Here is an 18,416-nt window from a genome sequence, read left to right on the forward strand (position 1 = left end):
TGTTTGAAGTAGGACTTAGAAAACTTTGCACATATATTAATGAGATAAGTAAGGTAACATTTATCACAAAGCACTTTAGATGCACATATTTTCTAGCCGTAATTCACTGAAGATTACTCTTTGAAAACATAAAAGCCAGAAGACAATTTATAGTTTACTAAATGGCTTCTAGCTACGTGTATTTCATCCAAGTAGTCTGGAGTATTGTCTCAATTAGCGCTATCACACAGAAATTATATAAGGTCTTCAGTTCTACCACTAGGGCAGTCTGCAGTATACTGAAGAAATACTGGTTCTACATCCACACTAATTAGTTAATGGATTTAGCAGCATCAATCACCAAGAAATACTGTAAGATCTTCCTATTCAAAATAGTTAAAATAGTTATTTTGAAGACATACTACTTCAAAAACAGCTTCAAGGTGCTACAACATACAGAGTAAGTCTGTGCACAATAGATTCACTTTAAAGATGTATTAAGTCCAATTCCTTAAAACATTTAAGTCCTGTTCACCACTTTACTGAAGGATACTTCAGTACATCAAGTCAAAATGCTAAACAATTTCTGTATCCTGCACACTGAAAAAAATGAAGCTTCAAACTGGAAAGAAATACTGTGGATGGACAATAGGATCACCATTTTCAAGAGTCTAGGGGTCACCATAAACCAGTTGCTCTTCTGTTTTGGAATTTTCATGTTTTCACTCACACAACTGAGCCAGAGATAATACTATGAATTGTTGTGAATTGCACCCTAAAATGCTGTGATCTAAAATTTTAATAACTTTTTTTTTTTTTTTTTTAAAAAGACAGACATAAGAATTGCTATCAAAATCCAAACCCAAAAGCTAGAGTCTGGTAAAGTCCTTTCCCAATTAAGTTTCACTGACATCAGCAAAATGAAAAGAGTGTAGCTTTCAGTCTCCAGAACACAAAAGAGAGAAGAGGAGATCAAAAGGTAGGAATATCAACAGGCAAAAGCTAATAATAATAATTACACATGTGATACTAGTTCAGAACATTCTTCAGCTTTTGGGAGTTTACACTGAACTTCCATAAACCACAAGTGGGTAGAAGTGAATTTTTCTAGTGAACTAACTGTAGGAATGAGATGCTCAAAGTATAACCTACGGGGAAACATCAGGTGTATGCGGGACCCAGGTTTAAACCCAAGACCTGTTACACGGACATCTTTAAGCTTGCGACACATTTCCGTGTTCCTCTCTCCTTGCTCCTCTCCTCAGCTCCAGTTCAGTTTATTTTCATTGTCAGAAAAATCTGATGGAAAAACTTTATATTGTGAGACAATGAACACAGAAGAACTAGCTTCCTCAGAAGCTAACGTTTTAGAAACAAGCAGATAACATGAAGATATATTAAACACAACTGGATATCAATATGTGGAAGACTGACTGAAAGAAAGTTACAGAAGCCAGTTGTTTATCACATGTCAACTGCCAAGTCTTACTGGATAGCATGCATACTCTTCACTTCTCACAACGAGGATGCAATTTATGAGCTTAAACTTCCACAATAAAAATTAAACTCATGAATTTGTAATGAACTAAGTGCATGTCCATGGTTATTACCACACAACTCACATTCATTAGACTGGACAAACTTGCTTGCATGTCTGAGTCCTAAATTAGACTCATTAAATATATATATATGCCTTAGAAAGCCATGTTTCCATTAGGTTTTATGGCATAATTAATGAGCCAATGCATGTTAATTACATCACTATAAACAATCATGCTTCTTTGGTAATAGGCATTTTCAAAAACAGCAATTTATACAGTGTTTTTGTGGTTTGAAAACTGATATCTTGCTTATAGTTTGACATAAAGATTCAGAAGTATTGTGCTAATGTGCTCCTGGAACAGTAACGTATAACATTACAAAGTCTAATTTTGATAGGCATTCTTACATGTTAAAAAATAATTCAAGATAGTTTAAAAATGCATTAGTCCTATGTCATAGTAAGTTGCAGCTTAAGGTAATGTGCTAATAAGCTTACTGCAGGACATCTTTTACCAGGCCTCCTAAAGAGCACCTCCAGAAAAGGACACGTTCATCCATCTGTACAAAACAATTGCTCATTCAAAGGCATTTTTTTCACTACATATAATTGTAAATTTTGCTCTTCTGACCAATTTGTTTTGTATAACTGCTCTCATTATGCTGGTGTGTTCAACAGCTGACATTTTTACAACCACTACCAAATCTTTAATTATTGTATATGGTATATACTATAATTTTTAACATGAGTAGTATAGTCAAAGTAAATTTGCTGATAGCTTAAATGCAATGGAAGTTAGTTTTAAAGAAAATTTTGGTGCATTGGATCAGATTCAGCTTGCAAGCAACTCCCGTGGAAAACTCCAAGAACAAATGTTAGGGTGAGTTAAGAGGTGTTGTAAGTAGGTCATAAAAACAAGTTTAAGTAGGTGTAAGTGGCAAGGTAATATAAGTGACACAAATTTGGTATGCACTGGGTTTGCAAAGTGAGCAAATCGAATACCAGAAGGATAGAGACACTACTAAAAAAAACCCTGAAATACCTACCAACAAGATTCTTTTTTTCCTTATTTTACTTCTATATTGATTATTACATTCATTTAAAACATCTTGAAATAGCATTTACTAAGATTCTGCACATATTTTACAAACAGGATGGGTTTTCTCATCTCTTCATAGAACTAATGCTTAATTATGAGGCACAGTATTGATACTCATGTTTACTGAAGCTGACATCACAAAAATTTCAGAAGAAGGCAACATTTTATATCTTGCACTTCCAAAAAGAACCCAAGCGCATTGCTATTTATGCATATGTTTCAGATAAGCAAGAAGAATGCTAAATATTCCTTCAGAATAGTATAAGACACTACAGGCATCAGAGAGTCATTGTATAAATCTACTGGAGAACTACAAAAAAATTCTGACAAACCTTTTAATCAAGTTATACCTTCTGATTCAGTCTAACTTATAAAACCTCACCTTGGAACTCAGAAAGCAAATTCTTGGCAAAGGTTTATTTTGTCTGTCTTACCTAAAACTTCTGCAGTAGCCATAATTTCACATGTGTACATTGCTGCCATAAGCCTCTGTGGTTTTGCTTGCAAAGCATAACGACAAGCTTCCTTCATGGTGGCAATGAGTTGTCCAGAGAAGGGACCGTAACAATCTGCAAGTAAAACTTCTCCCTTGTGTTTACTAATTTTCTCAGGTGATTTTGTAACACTTTGACTGCTGTCCTGGTGTTCATTGGCACTGCAAACTTCATCTGTGCAACTGCTCGTTAGAGTAGTATCTTCATTTTGCTTACGTTCTATGGCATCACATTCCTCTGAATTCTGACTACTAGCTGACGGCATCTCTCCAACTTTATTCATCTCCCATTTTTCAACCGTAAAACAAACACCCATGAGGGGTTCTTCACACATGGGGCCTGAAAGTGTAGCCAGCTGAAATCCACTTACTATGCTGTTGTCAAAGTCTCTGTATTTACTTACTTCTTTCACGGTGTTCCCAAGGCACTGCCACACAGACCTTTTATAGCCCTCAAAATTATACACCAAAACATTAGGCCCACACTTCCGTGGTCCAAATGACCAGATCTGATCAACAGCATTTCTCCATTTTCTTCCTTGCAGATTTTGCTCCAATTTTTGTTTGAATTCCTTGATTCTATCAAGAGTCTTCTGACTTACATCATGGGTTTTTTTATCTTCATTCAGAGATGTGTTGAGCTGCTCCATAGTTCGTATTAAGTCACTGTTTTCTTCAAGAAGTCGAGTTACCTCCTCAGGAAGCGGCATTGCTCTTACGCTGAGAGTTGCTTGTTTATTTGGAGTAGATATTGTAACAAGCCCATCTGAATCGACCTGAATTCCTTCAGGAATTTTATTCTGGTCCTCTTTTGTTTGGTGTATGACAGCAACTTTCTGCTGTTTTCCTATTTCTTCATTCACCATATCAACTTTTGGAGGTCTTGTTATTGTCTCTCGGAATGGTATAATAGGTGCTGATACACTAATCTGTACCTTTGCAAACCTACAAAATAAAGTTTAAAAATTAGTTTAAAATTTAAAAAATATTTTTAAAGTCGGGGGGAGTGAGAGAAGTTAGGGCCGTAACAGACGTTACATGAATAAATCTGATTGCAACACAGATTACTAGATAACACACTTCAAACTCTTAAAAGCATTATGTACTCCAAAACACAATCATTGCTTATGTCTTCAGAAAGATTAGAAAGGAACTGAAGAAAATATAAGAAGTATTGCTGTGCCATTGCGAAAGTCACCGCTTCACCCACACCTTGGCAACTACGTGCTGTTCTCTGCCCCCAAACGAGACACAATGGCACGAGAAGAAAACGAGAATAAGGATGATCAAAGGTATGAAAGTGCAAGCAGCCTTCAGATGTTTCAAGGATACAATAGAGGTCTGGTTTTACTCTTCCCCAGACATCTGCTCCAGGCTACACTGCTGGAGACACGATACTGAGCAAGATGGACACCCTACTTGAACCAGTACAGCTGTTCTGACAGCGAGATGCTCTGAAAAGGTGCAGCACTGGCTAAGCTGAACACAGCATTAATGTAGGGAAAAAAAGCCAGATATGTATACACCTGTCATTAGTAGCAGCCTTTTCTCTGCTATAAAGTAAAACACAATCCCTCTCCCCCATATAGCCCAAATAGCTTTATGTTGTACAGTCACTTCAATGAAAACTGAGTTAATTTTTTATTTTAAATAAAGTTACTTATATGAGTATAGCTTTATAAAAAAACCTAAAACATAAAATAAACCATGGGAAATAATTAAAATGACATTAACTACAGACAAAAATTAAACCATCAATTCTATATCAAAACCCCTATTATTTCAAGTCATTTAACGCTTTCCAGTTTGTTAGAAGAGTTTATATTGGAAGATTCTTTAAGATAATAACATTTCCTAATGGAAGAAAACAAACAAATTTTTAATGCTGTGGATGAATCTTATTTTTGGTCTAAGTAAGAAAAGGTAAATTTAATCTTTGCCTTTAAAGGACCACAGAAAGCACAAAATAAAATTGAGTATGAGACAGTAGGTGAAGATTTTGGTTTTTTTCCACACTAGAAGAAAGGAAAAAATCTTACCAAAGCAATTCAGCCTGTTTAACTGTAACTAATTTACAGTCTGCTTTGCAACAGTGCTAGCAATTTTTGAAGGAATTCTTTTGGGTCAAGAGTTTAAAGATATAACCTAAGAAGCTTCCTTTTTTCTTTTAAACTAAGCTGGGAAATACGCTACACAGGAAAGAAAACCTGTGTCAGAAATAAAAGTATTTAGGAAAAACCAAGTACAGCAGACCACAATAAAACACAATGACAGAAGTTGAAACAATATTGTAGTATTGGCATTTATACAAGTGATAAAGTGCGATTATTAAAGAACTGATATATTTTGTTCACAGCAATGCTATTAACTAACAGCAATTTTTTTTTAAGATTAATTTGTATTTATTAATTATTTGTCTTGAAGTGAGTACTCTGCAGAAAAACTTTCACTACACTTTAAATAGTATTTCACAAGAAGAGGAAAATTAATTACTAATGATTAAAATGCTCTAAAACTAAAGGCTTCACACCTTTGAGTACGTCAACGTGGTTTTCTACCACCCAGCTAGGAAGGGCCAGATTTGTTAGCTCTTTCATATATTTAAAATCATCTCCATATTCATGCATAAAGGATCACCTGTTTTTACTTTCAAGTACAACTTCATGCTTCAAAATATCCTGTATAGTATTTTATCTTTTTACTGTAATCACAGGAGCTGAGAATTGCCAATACCACCATGGCAAACCCCTGTTTGTTTTTTTAAAGTGTGAAATGGTTGTTTATTAAGTGAACAAGATGTTGATTATGTGCAAACACATTCAGGATTTAAATCAGCTGAAGATACTGGAATGTTAAAAGCTTCCCATCAGACCTGGAAAACAGCCTGTATTTTTCACCTCATCTGAAGGGGAAAACAATAGTCTCATAGAAAAATCTCTCAGGAAACGCCTTGCTTGGAAATGAAAGGTTCCTATCGCTGGTAAAATGGTAATCCTATGTCCTCAAAGATTTGTAACAACCTTTCCTCGCTATAAAATCTATAAAAATTATACTCTACTGATTATTATCTCACTGCTACAATTACAACCTGTGGCATAACAAGCTAGCACCAGATCAATGGAGAATAAGTTTTGCTTTATTGTTTGGGTATGAAGGTAAAAAAAATAACGTCTGATACTGCCATCTGAATTGGGCTCAGTTTTTAAAACACATGGAGCAAACAAGACCGTAATTGGAATAACCTGTTTCTAAGCCCAGACATTATTTACCTTTATTTATACAACATTCCTGCTAATTAATGTTTACATAGAACTATTTTAGAATACAAACAGAAAGTCAGTTTTTGGATAAAGGTAAGTCACTGAACCCCTGCAAAGGTGGTGCAGTTACATTTTCATGCTGCTATACTTTACATTCAGAAAGAAAATTAATGAAAATCATGTTCCAGTATGCGTGATTTAAAGGATGAATTACTTACATGACTGCATGGACATCTGTGAGGCTAATACAATGTATTCAGGAACACTCATTCTTCATCTCTATCTCATTCTAAAGTTGAAATATTTTGCAGTAAACAGTTTTACAATCACCACTATCCTGCATCAAGCCTCAGTTCTAATTAGTAGTACCTGTAGCTGAATAGCTGCCTGCTATACAACAACAACTGCCACCACCTGAAATCATAGGTGCTTATATCCAAGTGCACACAGCTTGGTAACTCACCAGTTTTAATCTATATGATCTGAGCCTTTAGAAACAACCAAAGGCTCCGACTTTTGCACTGTGGACTACCTGGACCTAGGAGATCTAAAACAACTCATTCAAAGTATGTCACAAGTCTGGGAACAGTGCTGATTAACATTATCTCTGTTTCTTTGTGATTGGTATTCTTGGTATTTGAAAACACTCTTTTATTAAATTTTGCACTAATCCTTCATATGAGGTACAATTTGTTGCATCAAAAATTGCTCTCAACCAGATTATTTTAGAAGCTCTTAGTCTAAACTCCAAGAAAAGCGCAACTCGAAGAAAAAAACCTCAAGCTAGGATTGTGTCTGGATTTTTCTTGTAACTAAGCATGAATAAAAACTGCCAAGGGTTATGACACAGGGAATGGAAGTGATGCGCTGCTGTACTCAGGCAACCAGCATGAAGTTAACAGAAACAATTTAGTCCTGTGGTCTGACAGCCACTGTTATAACAGTTTCATAGTACAAAGCGATGCTTTAAAGTCAGCTGAAACATTTTAGGCATATCAAGCGATGTGAGTGATGGCAAGAAAAAGGCAGAATGATTTATTACATTTGTCTGACAGACTCAAAGCTCAGAGTTGTGTATTCTTCTTAACCACTCATGAGGTCTGATCAGGTTCATTAAATGTCAACAATAGGACTAATCGATTTCTGGTAAATTTTGGCAGAGTGACAAAAATTGTAGAGGAAAAGCAAATGTAACTTTATTTCCATGGGACCCAAAACCAGGACATCTACCCTTTTCGTAGTTTTCCCATGCACTCATATTATACTAAAAAAAACCCAAACAAAAACCACCACACTGCTACCACCATATTCATTCTCTCTGTTTCTCATTCTGAACAGGGTACTTCAATTCCCTCATGTTTAGTATTTGCAATGTGCTTTGGACAAAGTTCTATAAGCTTCTGTTGTAAAATGCAGAAAATAAAATGTTCAAAGTGAAAAGGTCCAATTTATTACTCTATTTAAAACCAGCTAATTAGGAAGACAAAATCAAAATAAATATAGGGAAATTAAGCAGAACATGCATATTTAATCATTTAGATAAACATGGATGTCTGATCTTTTATGTGTTTCCACGTCTCTTCACATCTTAAGTAACAATAAGTATCGCTTGAACATAATTTTCTAAAGACACTGAGAAAGCTAAAATTAAATATGTGCCTTTGGAAGAGTGTGATTAAAATCTTGACAAAGACAATTCAGTGTAGTGTCAACTCAGCAGAACCTCCTCAGTGTCTGTAATTACTCAAAAAATATCAACTCTTCAAAAGCCAGTTGCTACCATTATGATAGATGCTAAGATCAGAATCCTGCCCCACTACTTCAAGTGTGACTCAAGCATTTTTAATCACCTTTCTCAATATTTTTGAAGAAAATTTTGTGGGTCACATTTTAAGGGTATCATACACTGTCTTGATCTCTAGCTCACAATTTGCTATTCCAAATTCTGTGCACTCAGAACAAGATAAACATCTGTACTGAAACACACACAGAGCTAATATAACTTACACTTCAGACCACAACTTTTCCTTTTCACACTTTAATAGTTAACTGAAGTAAGTTTACCACCATCAGAACTCACATGGAATCCACAAGGAACAGATTTAAGACAGGGATCCCATTCTTCACTTTTCCTTCCACAAACTGGGGAGAGAAGGAAGGGAGAATCCCTGTCCCACCAGCTAGTATGCGGGGGATGGCAGCTAAGATGTGCTAAGTTCTCAGAGATGGCTAGAAGGAGCACGAGCTCTTAAACACACCAACACACTTGCTCCCAGCTCCTTTTGGGAGCTGGTACCCAAGTGAGAAAAAGGCACCATGAACCACACGTCAAGTCCAAGTGGGTGGATGGTGGGAGCCCTGCTAGTCTGCGCCCTTGGGTGTTTCTTGTTTCTGCTTACAATGATACAAGCAGAGTGCTTCTGTGCTTTGGTAGGCTGGAACACTGACAAAATTTTCTTGAGGAACACAAGTAAGGGACACAAAATGATCGCTCTCAACAGTTCATAGTTCTTTTAACAAAAGCAAATTAGATGACCACTCAGGAAAAAAAATCAAAATAATGTTTACAAAAGAAAAGGTTAGGAATGTAAATATAGGGACTGCTACTAGCTGGCCACTGTAATCCTATTTCCCCATCACATAGCTATTTTGGGTTTTTTTCAGATTTTGACTTATGCCAATAATAAAGGCATTTAAACATCTTGCTATGCAAACTGCAGCTGAAGACAGCACAACCAGTTTTGCTCTATTTAACACATTACATTCACGTGATGTGTATCAATAAATAATACTGTTTTTAAACAGCTTTTTTGAAAAGCAGTAAAAAATTGTTACACTAAGTTGTAACAAGGATAACCACTAAAACATACATCCAATTTTACAAGTGATCCAGTCTAACTTCCATAAGAAGTGATTGTTGTCAGACATTAACTGGAATGCATATGGGCACAGTAAGACAGACATTCAATCATTCATCATCAAGTTTGCTTTTCAGTTTAGAAAGAAAATGACAGTAAATGCATGTGAACAGAAGTATCAGAAATTTTTTAGTAAACAAAATTATAGGAAAGGACTGTTTCAGACAACTGTTCTTCTACCATTTGGAAACATTAGAAGATACTAAATGTATGTATTTATGCTTGCAGAGAATATTGCTCAGGAGTGAAAGAACAGATTAAAAAAAATCCATGTAAAGAGCAAAGGAACAGGATGGAGTGTACACATACAATCTCAGTCTTGTTGCTTTCTAATTTTTGAGTTCATTTATCAGACATGATTCCCCTCAGTTTTTATTTCGTACGAATAGTACATTACATTCTTAATTGGATTCCTGAACCTATAGCAATTCATCATTTCTAGAAAGTACCCAAAAGGTGTATGAGATGTATAAAAGTGACGAGCTAGTGGCTTCTGCCCAAATGCAGGTTATTTTATAGCTACAAAAAGGTACATTTATGATCCAATGGTAAAAACTGGTGGTGGATGAAGCTTGTATTTTACCAGTATATAAATCAAAGATATGCATCTGACAAAGAAATACAACAGACACCTACTGAACTAAAAATATTTCTTCCTCCTTGCCCCTCTAACCTTTCTTTCAGGTCATCCAAGCAACGCTGCAGATGAACTTCCCCTGCTGTCACTAGCACATGCTCTCCTGTCTCCTGGATTAAAACTTGGACACACGGATCAGCTTGGTTTAAAAGCTTCATTCCTCTGACCAGTTGAGGCATATCACCTGGCAAAATAAGGTATTATTAACAAAGTCATACTGAAGAAGGAATACTTTAAGTAAGATATACTTAAAGTCAGAAATACTAACATGCATTTTTATGAAAGTCTAAACACAAATATGTATTCTAGGAATACTCAAAAACTTTCAGCTAAGTTCTGAGGTCTTTCTGTGGGCAAATTTCTGCTTATGAGTCACAAAAAGCAGTATGGTTTAAGTACAGCAACTGAAGACATAAGCTATACTCACAATTTGTCACCAAGAATTTCTGTACTGATGATAAAACTCACATTATACAATCATAACCCTGGTACACATTTGAATGGATTGTACTTTTTCTCTTTAACACAGTTTTACAACAGGTTTAGTATACCAAGCTAGCTATTGACTATGACTATGTTATCTTGCTTTTTATACACAACTAACTAGAGACAGCTCATACACAGTCCACAACCAATAAAAAATTTCGATGTTATCTATATGAAGTGATTAAAAATTTTGGAATTTCACTCCTAATTTTCACAAATTATCAAGAGATGTAACCTCTCATTTATTACAAGTCTTTAAAATAATCTTTCAGTAAACAATTGTAGTTCTTCACAGTCTTTCATGGCTAACCCGTAAATTGCTAATGCTTAAAAAGCTCCAAAGACATAAATAACAACGTTAACTTTACTAAAATAAAAGCAAAATTTATTGCATATAGATTTCTTAGAAGGCAAAAGAATGAATGAAGAACAGGAAGGATTTAAACTAGCTGGAAGCCACTGAAAAGCTTTAATTACATTACAACCTGAAAAGGGGAAAAATGGGGAACATGAGAGATTTTCAGTGAAACAAAGCACAGCTGTCCCTAAAATGAAGGTGTTTAAGAAGAGTTGCCTTGAAGTTAATGGAGTATGAACAACCACAGCTGAGTCAAATTTGGCCAGTTACATCAAAGCTACGTATAAACACCTCATGTTAGCAGCCTTTCATAATTAATACAATTTAAATAAATTAATTATTATTCCTTTTTCTTATTTTACATATGGGGTAGAGAATACCCACAGGCTTTCTAGGAATGTATCTTCATATTCAGAAGGAAGAGAGACATTAAACTTGTCATTCACTTGGAGACTATTAAAAGAAATATGATATTGTATATTTAATGCTAAGCTTGTATGGGCATAATAGGAAAGTATCCTTGAAAACCAGACATAAAAATAAACAAAAAGTGGAAAAACCACAGTGTTAGTTCACAGGGTGAACATAGTTGAACAGGCTTTCAACCTTGTCTTCTGCATTTAAGCCTACTGAGAGGGATGAATAGATTTTTTTTTTCCTTTTAGAGCTTAGAGTAATCATACATGAAGATTTTGACATGAAGACATGCAGTAATTTTGTAAAATATACATAGAGAAGTAATTCGTATTTATTTGAGCTATTTTTCAAAACAAGCAAATGCAGTTTTAAGGTTGGTTTGCTGTGGAAATCCAGGGCACCCACATGAGCCAATATGCTAGGGTCACCTCAAGATTATATGCAGCTCACTGGACAACTGATTGCTTTGAAGCTGAGCCTGAAATGGAAAAATTTTGCTTGTCTTCCTGTTATTGCAAGCAGCAGCTGATTTTCAGGAAACTTTTGCAAGTATAACTATCTTTGAGGCTTCTGATTTAGTTCAAACCATAGATTCAGAAGTTACCAGGGAGGACAAATTAAGCAATGGTTTAAGAATGATATAGCTTCATTTCCTTAAGGAAAAAAATTACCCCAAAATTGGTCAGTAGTTCTAGAATTACATTTCTTTAACATTTTCAACTTAATACTACACTCAGTAGAACCAGTAATTTCCAATACTTTCAAAACTGCTTTAACGAATGCAGAATGTGCAATATATGATTATCTGTTATTCAGACACACAGGACAAATAGCTACTAAGCTGTCCAATCACTTTATAAAAACCATGTAATCTTAAGAGTATTTTGTAACCGAACAGAAAGCCAGTTATTTTGGTTCTACTAACACTACAACAACAACTGGAAATTGGACTGAAATTCAAATATAGCCAGAGATATACTACCCTCTGGTTGGGGGAAAAACAAGTAATTAATTAGAAGTAGTACTGCAAATCTGTACCATGAGCTTGATGATGTAGCACAAAAGAATGTCAGCAGAAGTGAAAAACTCTAAGATATACTTACTTTCAAAGAAAAGGAATACTGAAGCTTTAGCATCACATAGTGTCTTACTTGTGGAACAGCTAAATCTGACCATAAAGGGCACAACAGGCTCTTCTGTATCTCCTCACCTACTGAGATATAAGCTAGCCAGCTAGAACAACTCACAAGGACAATGACGTATGGCCCTCTAGGCAACACAAATATTTGTTTTATATTGGGTCAATCTCTGATTCAGTGGATAGATCACAAAGTAGCCAAACCGCCACGGGTGGGAAGCTGCATTGCTACCACACTGAATTTGCATTACCATCCCCATTCCCCTTTAAACTTACTGGGATGTTTCGGTTCAACAGCTACCCGCACAATCGGTGTAGCTTCAAAGTTGAGAGGTGTAAATGGTGGACAAGCTGGCGACGTTGACAGCGTTGCAGACTTCAGCACGAAATCTTGCAGGCCTCCTATTCCTAATAGAAATTGAGGAAAAAAAAAGCAAAACAACAAAAAATGACCCACTGTCATATTAAATGAGACTAAAGACATGATCATCAAGCTGAAAAAAGCTGAAATGATTCTAATTACAATAAAATCAGATTCAAAAATTCTTCATTGTTCATATAAAGTATCTCTTAAAATACGCGTGCATAATCTGGGTACTCAAGTCTCTGGTGTGACATTTGATATCCAGTCTCACAGTTCCCATTGCATTCCCTCTGTATTTTAAAAAGGCATGTTTATAACTCTGAAGAACAGAAAGGACATGAGGACTTTTTTCCCTTCTAATATGTCCAATACTTTGTACAGCTCAGGCTTATTTTTAGTGGTTTAAATTTAGAAAAATTTAGATTGCACGAGCCCTCCAAAGGTCATTTAGTCCAACCTCCAGCTCAAAGCAGGGCTAACTTCAAAGTTAGATCAAGTCGCTCAGGGCCTTGTCCAGTCAAGTTTTAAAAACCTTTAATGATGGAGACCGTACAGCCCCTGTTGGCAAGCTTCTCCAGTGCTTAATTACTCTTACTGTGAAGAATGGTTTTTTTTTCTTCCCTTCCCAGTCCCCCATGCCCATTTGGGATTCCCCTTTCCTGCAACTTTAATCTTGTAAAATTTAATTTATCATACAGTAAGGTATTAATTCAAATCTTACAATGCCGGCAAGTTGGAGAAAACTAAGCTTAAACCGTAATGAAAAGAAAAAGTATAGAAAAAAACTATTAGCTATAAATCTGCAAAATAGCTGCTGTAAATGCATATTTAGTCTTGGCTGGCTGGCATATTTAAGACAATTTGAAATTATTGCCTTCAAATTCCTAAACAACAGGACATAATTCATAATTTAGCCAGAGCTATAAAAACACTACGAGAAGTGACTGAGTAATAAAGACAACAAATAAAGCTCATATTGATGTACAGAGTCACTTTTTCTGATTCTCCCTCAATCATAAGCAGTGGGCATTGTAGTACTTCTAATGGAGTATAAATTAAATGTACATGTAACTTATTACAAGAAAACTAAAACCTTTAGCTCATAATCTATACCTGCCTAAAAATTAAATTTGCATTTCTAGATTGCTGTATATTTGTGCTCCTTCCTCCTCCCCTCCTACATGCCCAAGTACTTATAAGTAAAGGAGTTCTTAACCCCAGCTCCCCATTATCACCTTAATACTTTTCCAGGTTCTCTTTTTGGCTTAGTCTTCTTTATTTGAGGCCAGAAACAAAGAAGGTCAGCTTCCACCCTATGAGATCATGAGGGAGTTTAAATTCTGAAGAGCCAAGTCTACTGCAGAGTTATCATCTGCAGAATCAGGCTGTTTCTACAGCTCCAAAGGCTGAATGTCTGGTCAGCAAAATATGCCAAAACCCAAAATGTCACTATTTAAGAAAACCTGCCTTAAAATAACTGGAAGCAGAACAACATTCAACAGCTTTAAATGCAGTACAGCAGATGCTACAAATAAAATAAATCTGTATAAACTCTGTGTTGCACCTGACCTATGACCAGCATGTACTTCCTCTTTTTCACTTATTCAACATGTGGTTTGAATGAAAAACAAATGCTGGATCATCACCACCACCAGGGATGGAGAAAAGGGATGGGTCCATTTTATTCTGATCTCCTCCAGCTGGTAAAAGCAAAATGATTTAGAGTGGGAGGAGAACAGTTTCTTTTCACAGTGTAACATGACCCAGAGAAATCAAGTTACCAAATCTTACTTCAGATAGCCTCATCTTTTTCTTGACCCACATTACAGTATTCTTACTACCATAAAGAAAACTTAAATTTCTCTTTTCTGTTGCATGTTTGAAGGTAAAAGTACATGAATTATACTAGTGTCTGGCAATAATAATACACTAAAAATAAAAAAATCTGTCAGTTTTCATGAAAGTCTGTTCAGCTTACAGTCTAAGCATTTTAATTGCTTAACCGTGTGAGCTAGCATAGAGCAGTGTCCACCCTTGATGAATCTATTTAATTTACAAATTCTTAGTAACAAAGGTTCTTGGACACTTTTTAGCATAATATGATTAAGTAAACACTAATGTATTTTCTGAGTAATATTAGACAAAGATGTAATGTATCTAATTCCAAAGTACCACATGGCACGTCAATGGAAGAATTCTGCTAATTATGCTGATAAATCAATCTTAAACTTACTTATTGCTCATTCCATTGAAATGTAAACATACTACTTCAGATCACAGATCTCGAATGTGTACTAATATGTAGATTACTTGAATAGACTTAGAAAAGCCACTCCAAAATTAAGGTTATAGATATGCCTCCTGTTTTAAGATTGGTTTTGTCCTGTTCAGCCCTTGAAGAAAGACATCATTATAAAACACATTTTATTTCACATTTCTTTTTGTAGTACAGTAATTTTCAAAAAGAAATGAACCAAAGGTAATAAAAAACTGCTTAAACAAGGAAGGTGAGACAAACTACTCTTTTGGTTTAGGTTAGTTTAAAGTACTAAAAAGCATTACAAGTATTTTTGAATAGTCATCTTGCAAAGAACAATCTTGTCTACACAGTATGCAGTCAGTCACACAAATAAACACGCACACCAATAGGCAATTGCTGTACACTGCTTTTATTTATTTAGTTATTTTTAAGAGAAGCTAGAGTTAGAAATGTCTATAAGAATTTTTAAATGTGAATTTTAACTTGATCAGAAAACTGTTTCTTTTTATTAAGTCTGCCTGTGGTGTGTCACCTAATTTCTATACAAAAGAAAATGCTGAATTCTGGCTGTTTGGAGGCTTGTGTAAACTTCAAAGACAAAAGTTTATCAAAAACTCCTTATTAGAATTATCACATACTTCACTATGTATTGTGTACCACGACTTCTAACATTGTACTCAGTAGCAAAGCCTTTTCCAGTCAGGAGTCAGATCCCCTTCAGAGATTTCAAAGTGTAAGGCAAAGAGACATACCTACTGAACAGTACTGTAAAAGTATCTGTTTTCTTTTGCATAGTCCTGTTCAGATTAAGGAGATCACAGTGTAAAGAACGGCAAAGCAAACCACCCATGCTGAAAAGTCAAGCCTACCAAGGGGTACCATATGAGATTTGATAGTAAGGAAGAGATTAGATTATTTCTTAAAATTGTCCTCTAAATGCTGTGCTCCTACTGCAGAATAATATTTTTGTTTCGAAAAAGCATTCCTACATACTACTGGTCAATAAAGAAACACAGCGCCTGAACTCAATTGGGCTTGAATAATAACAGGCACTGAAAAATACCACTCTCCAGGGCTCTGCCTGTGTGCCGAGGACTTTGCCGGAAGAAAGGTGATTTTACAAACTTAACACTCAGACGGAAACACCCAGACAGCTGCATTAGTTCTACGATCTGGATACCATCTTTAAAAGAAACAGGCATGACTTCAACTATTATGTGGAAAAATAGTTAAAAAGATTACCAATTATCTCTCTTGTCCTAAAGAAGCCAACCCTACACATATGTTTATCAAACTGATTTTTTGCTACCATATATTGAGTATTGTCAATGTAACCAGTTGCTTACTTTTTACGTAGACTACATTCAGATTACTTTGACAAATCATTCACAGTGACCAACAATAAACACATTTCAAAGTGTTAAAGTTACTATTTCAACTGTAATTATCAATCTGTACGTTGAAACTAAGACTTTCTCTTAATAGACAAGGAAATCACTAAAAGCCTCTGAGATAACATTAAGAAAGACCTCCTGAGTTTGGTGGTTTGTCACTTAAAAGTAAAGCAAATTATGGTGTACATCAGGAAGAATTATTACACAGACGGAGGAATGTGAGATTTACAAAGGTCCTTTTTTTTGAGTCTTTTCTATTGCTTGCCTTATAAGGTAAGAACACTAAATCAATTATATACCTACTTGTATCACCAGTGTTTTTATCGCATTATAGAAACTAAATGGTAAAAATAGATAGGAATATAATGACTGAAAATTTCAAAAGGAGTTGGAGATTTAAGACAAATCTCCATTTACTTTTCGCTTCTGTGTCTTGCTGGTAACCACTACACCTTAGACACTAATTTTGCAGCCTTTAAAGATAAAGTACACTTTTCCAGCTGAATTCAACTACAAAGATCTGAACACATAATAGATCAATTTCAAGATATATGTAATTAGTTTCCTTTGATGTAGAAAGATTTAGCATTTAATGTTCTTTCAAGATGCAAAAAATGAAGCAGACACCACCACCAAGCATAACTTTTTCAATCAGATAAGAATATAATTTAGTTTTCAGTGTGAAAATCAAACAAAGAAGAAAGCAAGCTGTTAAAATTTTAACTTCTGTCACATTGTTACTAGCCTCAGCACATTAGTTCAGTGGATCTTTATCTTCTCCCACTGATGATATCACCACTTAAGAATCCTTGGCTGCTTTGGAATGGAGACATGTCAAGCTTTGGACTAACACTGTAAGGAACTAAGTAAAGCAAAAAGCTAATGTTAATCTTCACAGCAAGGCTCTGTCTCCACTGAAATATATTCTTTCTTATCAACATTGTTTATTTAGAAAGATTAAGATTTTACAATATGCAAAGCCTCCTGATTTAAATGTTCCATGCACTGCACTATGTATCAGTGAAGAAAGACCATGCAAGTTATTGGTAATTCATGTAAAAGGAGGTGGGATGCAAACTTTTGTAAACCTATACAATCTGAAATCTTAAAATGAGCACGTGCCTTTTGTTTCAAAGGGAGTGTACAAACAGACTAAGACCTCTATAATTTTCTTTGGGCAGTAATACAAATACTTTTTTTTTTCCCTTCTTAGTGAGAGACATTTGAAAATAAATATTATTTTAAAGTGCTTTAAAAAACATGTATGAGAAAAATAAATTCACAAATCCATCTTAAAAATATGATTGGCTCTTAGATGTTTCCAGTTTCTCCTTTTGGTAGGATTAAACTTGGTTACAATAGTATGCCTTTTTATATTTGAGGAATCTTAAAATGTTTTACAAATTACTGGGATTAAGTGATGGTAACTGTAGGGACTTTGGACAAGTAGCTACTATGGCTTAAGAATACCTTGTATTACACATTTATCGCCTCAGATTTTAAGCATGCTCCTCTTGAATCTCATGGGCACTGCAAAGAGACATCTGAGGGCAGAACTTGACCTTTCTATATTAGAAACTGTTTCTGGAAGAGAAGGGAATTTAAATCAAGACACAAACCACATTCTAGTCAAGATTTCATCAACTTTTTTCCATAATACAGACCACATGTTAGCACAGATTGCCGGTGAGCCTCCCCTTCTCATCTGTAATTGTGCACTTCCCCCTCAATTGTTCTTACTTGCTTCTGAGGCAAGTGAAATTGCTCCTTTGGAAAAGAGAATGTTGTGAAGTATGTGCATGATTTCAGCTGTTCTCAGTACTTTCCAATCATTTTATACAAAAAGTTAATTCAATATTTTCTTTTATATTTCATTTTCTCTTTCCTAATGTGTTGTGGGGTTTTCATCCGAATCTCTGAAAATCACCAATATCAAATAGAGTATAGAAGCCTTTGTCCCAGTTTCTTCATGAGTTTCAAAGAAACAAGTTCTGCCTTAAATATGTGCTAGAGATTAGCAAGTAGAAACATGAATTCAGCTCCTCAATACAACGGCGTTAAGTTATACTGTTA

General features: G+C 35.2%; 1 protein-coding gene across 1 annotated transcript in view; it reads right to left on the reverse strand.

Annotated features, from left to right (window-relative positions):
- Positions 1–18,416, reverse strand: part of EFL1 (elongation factor like GTPase 1) — an 80,047-nt gene that overhangs the window by 15,319 nt on the left and 46,312 nt on the right. The window contains exons 16-18 of the mRNA XM_086620164.1: positions 12,602–12,733; positions 9,963–10,110; positions 3,053–4,056 (exon numbers count right to left, since the gene is read on the reverse strand). Coding sequence (XP_086476290.1) covers positions 3,053–4,056; positions 9,963–10,110; positions 12,602–12,733 — 1,284 coding nt within the window. The remainder of the gene's footprint in view (positions 1–3,052; positions 4,057–9,962; positions 10,111–12,601; positions 12,734–18,416) is intronic.

The sequence above is a fragment of the Tauraco erythrolophus genome, chromosome 14 (assembly GCF_009769465.1).
Source record: "Tauraco erythrolophus isolate bTauEry1 chromosome 14, bTauEry1.pri, whole genome shotgun sequence".
NCBI lineage: Eukaryota > Metazoa > Chordata > Aves > Musophagiformes > Musophagidae > Tauraco > Tauraco erythrolophus.